General features: G+C 34.6%; 1 protein-coding gene across 1 annotated transcript; it reads left to right on the forward strand.

Moving 5' to 3' along the window:
• Positions 1-5,124, forward strand: LOC131942442 (basic phospholipase A2 pseudexin A chain-like). The gene is made up of 4 exons (XM_059302345.1): positions 1-138; positions 707-878; positions 1,125-1,243; positions 4,976-5,124. Exons 1-4 carry the CDS (start codon positions 75-77, stop codon positions 5,122-5,124), a joined length of 504 nt encoding a protein of 167 aa, XP_059158328.1. The 5' UTR covers positions 1-74.
• The last annotated feature ends 2,311 nt before the right edge of the window (positions 5,125-7,435 follow it).

Here is a 7,435-nt window from a genome sequence, read left to right on the forward strand (position 1 = left end):
TTAAAGGTGTTGTAAAGGATAGTTCAATCTGTTTTTCTCCTAGGCTTCACCACTGTCGTCTGTGGCCAAACATAATGGCTGGACAGTTGTTTGTCTGTTTGGTTACTGTGTTGGTGTGGAATTTGATTAGTTATGAAGGTAAGGAAAATACTATGCGTGGAATAAACCCAAAAAATGTTTCAAGTAAGTGACAAATGTATGTCAGTTTGGTGACAAGACTTGAAATATTGATGTTTTGAGAGGATTAGAATCTTGACACATTCAAAACAACTGACAAAAATATAATAATTTTTTCACAGGTATTAACATCGAGGATTAAAGTAAAAAAAATTTAAAAAATCCTATTTAGACCTAGCGATCCATTGGGTAGATGAAGTAGAGTTCGCATGTTTCTTGACCTCAGCATATAAAAGGAAGTCGTGGTCAGCACTTTGCCCGGCCGCCTTTACTTTACGAAACATCAATTAGGTAGCTGCTCAAGTACGTTCTACTGGATTCGAACTTTATTTTCTTAAATACGTTTCTTCAAATTTGGTATATTTGTTAAAAGTAACAGTTTTCTCTAGTTTACTCAAATAAAAAAAAAATCCAACAATGTTTTCTATATTATTTCAACACAACGTAGATACACGAGCTCATGTTAAACGTGAACTATTAAGATTGTGTGTAACATGTTTGTGTTCAATGTTCAATGTTCACCCAACAGCCGACGGGGTGACACCCGCACACACCAGCCACCATCTGAGCAAACGTAACGTGGCCCAGCTGTGCAGCCTCATACAGCTGTACACCAACAGGAACTGTCTGGGCTACATGGGCTACGGCTGTTTCTGTGGGCTGGGGGGCGTGGGCACAACCCCAGTTGACGACACTGACAAGTAGGTTCTTGATGTCAGGATGTAGATCTCTGACTTCGACCCATCCGCCAAGGGCAGTAGTCCTATATATATATATATATATATATATATATATATATATATATATATTTATATATATATATATATATATATATATATATATATATAAATATATATAAATATATATATATATATATATGTATATGTACCTCATACTGAAAAAAAAAATATTTTTCATATTGTAAAAAAAAACCCAACTGTTTTCAGTTGCTGTTTGACACACGACAACTGCTACACAGATGCCGGCAAATTGTGTGGGTGGCTCTCCCCTCCCCACCTGGTGACGTACAAAAAATCTTGTAACGGGACTAGGTGCACGTGTGAAGGTGAGTTTGACGAGTTTCATTTTTGTGTGTGTTCTACCTGTATGCCGTGTAAGGAGATGACGCAACACACATTTAAAGTCAGCTTACGAAGTATAATCTGATATTTGAAAAGCCTATTGTTGAGAAAAATGATAGGTGAAGTAGAGTCAAGTATTTTTGTCAATAGAGATCTGTAGCCAACAGCCCTTGTGTAAAAGGAGAGCGGTGCTGACTGCAAAATGTAGGTTTCCCAACGTATTGTTCAACACACCTACACTAACGTGAAATAGTGGTATAAGGTTATTGGAATGAATGTATTTAGGTTTTTAATGACTAAAAACGTTGACTAAAGAATAAACTAAATGGCACACTTTAGTTGACTTTAAGTAGACCAAAATAGTTTACTACAGCAATACTTAAAGTCGACCTAAATACAACACTTAAGGTTGACCTAATTAATTTGCTTAAACAATAATTAACGTTTAAATAGTAAACAATAACAACAGTTAAGTTTGACCTAATTAATTTAATAAAACAATAATTAACGTTGACCTAAATAGTTAACTATTAACTTTAAAAATAATTAAAGTTGACCTAAATAGTTATATTTAGTAATTTTCATTGACGTTTATTACTGACTATATAAATATTTGATGTTGACCTAAACGATCGACTTTTTTAATAATTAAAGTTGACTTCAATTTTATTATTAATTATAAAAAAAAAATTGAACTTGACTTTAAAGATTAAATATAAAAATAATCAAAGTTGACTTCAATTATTAAAAATAAAAATAGCAAAATGTTGATAACAAAAATAATTAAACTTGACCTAAATAGGTAACTAAATAGTTGACGAAAAGATAATCCAAAAGTTTTCCTTTCCATATATAATCAATGAGACACAAAAAAAAACGGAATAAATTAACCGGGAGTGATCTCCCCTAAACTTTCTCGAATATTATTATATAACACTACAGGGGGGGGGGGGGGTGGCAACTCGGGATATTGACAATATTATAAATCCATTTTTAATTACTCAAACGTTTTAGAATATAATAGAATCTCAAAGAAAAAGTGAACGCCAAACAATATGTGTATAATAGTTGGGAATATTATGAGCACCTAATTAGTACTTTATAAATTCACATGCGTTTTTTTTTGAGAAATTATAATTAGCGTAACTTACTACTTCCGGTAAACGGAAATTACTCAAAATTTGACAGAAGGCATATAATTACGTCTTGAAATTACATGTCAAATTTCATTTATCTATCTGAAACAGTACTCAAGTGATAAGTTTTTGAATAATTGAAAGTAAAAAAAGTTCCAACTCCGCTTATCGAAAATCGCTGCAAAGTTAACAAAGAACTACAAATTTCTTATAATACTTATAAATGAAATTTCACAAACCTAGCTGTAACGGTACTCAAGTTATGGTGAAGACACCCATACATACTCACACACAGACATACGGACAAAATTGCAAAACTATGTTTTTCCGACTCAGGGAGGTGTAAAACGTCGAGATCTGTGAAAATCTTGATTTTTTTCGCTCGATTACAATACTTCCTCTATCCTTCATATACGAAAAAGTAAAAAACGAATAACCTATTTTGTCTAAGAAATTCTGATCAATGGTTTTGCGATTTTAGTACAAACTAGAATACCCGTCATCCGTTGGATAACTGTGGGTTTCGGGGGTCATCCATCAAAAAACATCACGTCTGTCACTCAGAGGCATAGCGACCCTTCCCGGCGCCCGGGGACAAAGTTTTCTATTTGAACCCCCCCCCCCCTCAAACTTTTGATGTGCACCCCCCCCCACTCAAACTTTCGATTTGAACCCCCCTCAACCTATCAATTTATTTTTCCAAACCATTTTGGCGCCCCAACATATGTCCCCCCCCCCCGCCCCCCCCCCTTCCCCCCTCCACCTCCCCACCCCCCGCCTCCCCTTCCCCCCCCCCGCCTCCCCTCCCCTACCGTCCCCCCCCTCCTCGGTACGCTACTGCAGTGTCACTTATCGTCACAAAAAACAGACCCCACATTCAAATATATGTTTTTTATCTTTTAAAAACACCGAAAACACCGATTTCGGACTATCCCTTCATAAACTGACGTCACAGGTGACCTACTCAACTCTACTTCACCTGCCCAGTGTCCTGCCAAGTCTCAGACAACATGTTTTTATCGTTTAAAAAACAATTCCAGCCGAGCATGTATCTGACCACACTATCCTTTCATATGCTTAGGACAAAGAAACAGATAAACTCTACTTCACCTGCCCTGTATCTTGCCAAGTTCAGATAGGCAACGTTATCATTCACATCTAAAAAAAAAATTGAAAAAAAAAATTTCATTGACATATTGGTCTAGAACCCGTGCCTCCTGCATGAGAGATGACTACGCTACCATTTTAGCTATTTACTCGTGACGTCACAAGTGAATTTTTATACTATACTATGTATCTCCTTATGCAACTTGATTTACGGCGTATAGATTCTAGATCTAGATCTAAAAATAAGTCTAGTAGTACTAACTTTCAAATTAAATTTTATCTTAAATAAGCCAAACAAAGATTTATATAAAATAATTAAGGCCTGAAATAGATTCTAGATGTAGAATTTACATTAAGTCTAGATCTAGAATTTACATAGAAACCTAGTGACCTACATCTAGGCTAGATCTAGATCTAGGCTAGATTCATAAATTTCCTTCGATAGCTGATCTTTAGATCTAGAGAAATTTATTGTAAAACTAAATGAAAAAGACAGTTGAACATTGATATAAGTGTTGGAACGTAATAAATACAGAAAACGGACGTATTGTTAAAGTTATGACCGACAGAAAATTAGATTTAGAACGCGTTAAACTTGTGAATGGGAACACAATTTTCTTCGATAGACGCCGCCATTTTATTGTACTAAAGAGTAAACAAAAACCTGTGACGTCACGGTCCCGCCGAGTCTAGTGGCTTTTCAAATATTTTTAAAAAAAATGGGTTAATCTGCATATGAATAAATCAATTAATTAATTAACGTCTTTAAATAAATTTGTGATCAACAGTCTGTCTGCATTAAAAAATTATTCTCTACCTGCATACCATTTTACAGCTTTCCAGATAGAGTCGAACATATCACAATTTTCGATCAGGCAAACAAATAAATATTCAAACATGTAAACAAACTTGACTTTTAGTAGTATATAGATGAAACAGTGACACAAATATGTAGTTAGACCTCAAATACTGACCACATCTCTCTGTCTAGATTTACACAAATATGTAGTTTAACCTCAAATACTGACCACACCTCTATGTCCAGATTTACACAAACAAGTAGTTTGACCACAAATACTGACCACACCTCTATGTCCAGATTTACACAAATATGTAGTGTGACCAAAAATACTGACCAGACCTCTATGTCCAGATTTGCACACATATGTAGTTTGACCTCAAATACTGACCACACCTCTCTGTCCATACTTGCACACATATGTAGTTTAACCACAAATACTGACCACACCTGTCTGTCCAGATTTACACAAATATGTAGTTTGGCCACAAAAACTGACCACACCTCTGTCTAGATTTGCACAAATATGTACTTTTACCAAAAATACTGACCACACCTGTCTGTCCAGATTTACACAAATATGTAGTTTGGCCACAAAAACTGACCACACCTCTGTCTAGATTTGCACAAATATGTACTTTTACCAAAAATACTTACCACACCTGTCTGTCCAGATTCCCAGTCCAAGCACCCATGCAGGTACAAGACATGTCAGTGTGACCTGGAGTTTGCCCAATGCCTGACCCTCCACACCTACGACAACAAATACGCCAAGTATGACAAGAAGAAATGTAAGGAACAAAACATTAAAACTAAACCTTAAACTTGACCTGTGTTTGTATTGGTTTCTTTGTTTGTTACTTCAGCCAGTCTAAGGTTATCAATTATTGTTTAATAACCAACGATGTTCGTATTCATGATGATACTAAAGTAAAAGGAAGGCGTAGTCAAACGTTTTAAAATTTGTATAAGATTCCGTGTAGACTTCTCATAGACTCTGTATAGACTCCATATAGACACCGTGTAGACTCCAAAGAGATTCCGTGTATACTCTCATAGACTCCGTGTAGACTCTACGTAGACTCTGTGTGGACTTTTTACAGACTCCGTGTAGAATCCTTATACGCACTTTTTATAATGGCTAGTTATAGTCTCGTAGTTCGCTACCAAAATGTACCTGCAATACAGCATAATAATAATAATAATAACAATAATAATAATAGCAATAATAATAATAATAATAATAATAATAATAATAATAATAATAATAATAATAATAGTAATAATAATAATAATAATAATAATAAAATAATACACATAATACAAATAATAATACTTCTTCTACTACCATTATCAATACTAGTAATAATAATATAATTAACGTAACAAAAATAACAATAATAATAGTAATAGTAACAGTAACTTTCAATTCGAGTTAAAACATCTGAAGTGTTATTTCAATTTTTGTGTATTGAAACATATCAGATGCACTTTTATCATTTAATTACAAGTCACTGTAAAGGGGAAGTGAATACAATAGTGCATCTATTTTTAGAACAATGACCATCGGTCTGGCTACAGTCACGTGATAACATGAGCTCTAGATGGTTTATAGGGCGTAACCGGCTATACGGTGGTTAATGTGGTTTAACCGGCTATACGGTGGCTTATTATGGCTTAACTGGTTATATGGTGGTTAATGTAGCCTAACCGGCTATATGGTGGTTAAAGGACCTTAACTGGTTATATGATGGTTAATGGGGCTTAACCAGCTATATGGTGGTTTATTATAGTTTAACCGGCTATATGGTGTTTAATGAAGCTTAACTGGTCATATGGTGTTTAATGGGGCTTAACCGGATATATATTGGTTAATGTTGTTTAACCGGCTATACGGTGGTTAATGTAGCTTAACGGGCTATATTAGATGATCTAACTATTGATAATGGCAACTACGTAGTGTAAACGATCTCGCTATTGATTATGACAATTATGACAATCTAGCTATAGACAATTATTATCACCCAAGCTATATGAGCTATGTATATATTACGACGATTACACATATCGTAACCAGATCCTATCTGAAAACAACAAAACCTAAAATATTTCTATGGCTGGTGGCCCGGAAGTGACATAATTTTAAATGTTAGGTCATCATGACACTCTCAATACTTCGACAAAAAATAAACGGCGACGTACTACACACTTGACCCAATCTACATCAAGGTCAAGGTTAATACTTTGTTTTTAAAATGATTCACATGGTAAAAGTACAATTAAAAAATGATAAAATACGGAAATGAAACAAAATATTTTAAGCTGAACTTAAATGGCGTTTGGCTTGTGAAAACGGAAACGAATCAATACAACAAAACGAAAACTAACTAATGTAGCATTGTAAATTTAGTAGCAGTATGCGCCGTTCTACTTTGAAAGCTAGAACTAGTTTAAGAGACCAAAAAAAATAATTTCTCATTTATTTTATACGGGAGAAACAACGCATCATGTAAAAACTTCAAGAATTCATTAGCTAAATCGAAACAAATAATTCATTGTTGACGTCATTAGCACTTGTTTTATATAACTAGTAAATCCGTTTTTTGAGAATATATACTTTAAACTAGCAACCGCATTTTGATGAATTCGAGCATGGAAATAAATCAAAACAAACCACTTTTGCGATGGTAAATCAACCGCTTAATTGTCAAGCCAAATTTCCTAGAAAAACTGGACAATTGGATCAAATTCACAATTGAAAAGCGACAAAATTGAGTAGAATAACAAAACATTAAACGTGAAGTTAGGCTAATGGTGTCAAGTCGTGAAAACACGAGTGTGGATTCGTAGAAATATGGTTTATGAATAAATCTCAAACAACGGTACATTCCAAGAAATAATAAAAGTACAGAGACCACAAATGGGCGGTCACGTGTTAAATACATATTTTGTTTTAAAAACCTAGTCCCGGGGCAGTACAACCCGCCCCCCCCCCCCCCACACACACACACACTTCCATCCCCACATAGAATCAACATTTGACATCGACGAGCTATTCAATGTTTAATTGTAAACAAAGCAATATGTTATACACGATAATAAGTACAGTAAAATATTTTTTTTTAAATATGGGA

This window comes from Physella acuta, unplaced genomic scaffold (assembly GCF_028476545.2).
Source record: "Physella acuta isolate Inbredline_101_S28 unplaced genomic scaffold, ASM2847654v3 ptg000406l, whole genome shotgun sequence".
NCBI lineage: Eukaryota > Metazoa > Mollusca > Gastropoda > Physidae > Physella > Physella acuta.

Bases quoted from the DNA above. Each gene is read 5' to 3' on its own strand.
- LOC131942442 (XM_059302345.1), top strand. From the start codon at position 75: ATGGCTGGACAGTTGTTTGTCTGTTTGGTTACTGTGTTGGTGTGGAAT. The intron at 139-706 runs GTAAGGAAAATA...TTCACCCAACAG, and splicing joins GAATTTGATTAGTTATGAAG to CCGACGGGGTGACACCCGCA. The intron at 879-1,124 runs GTAGGTTCTTGA...AACTGTTTTCAG, and splicing joins CCAGTTGACGACACTGACAA to TTGCTGTTTGACACACGACA.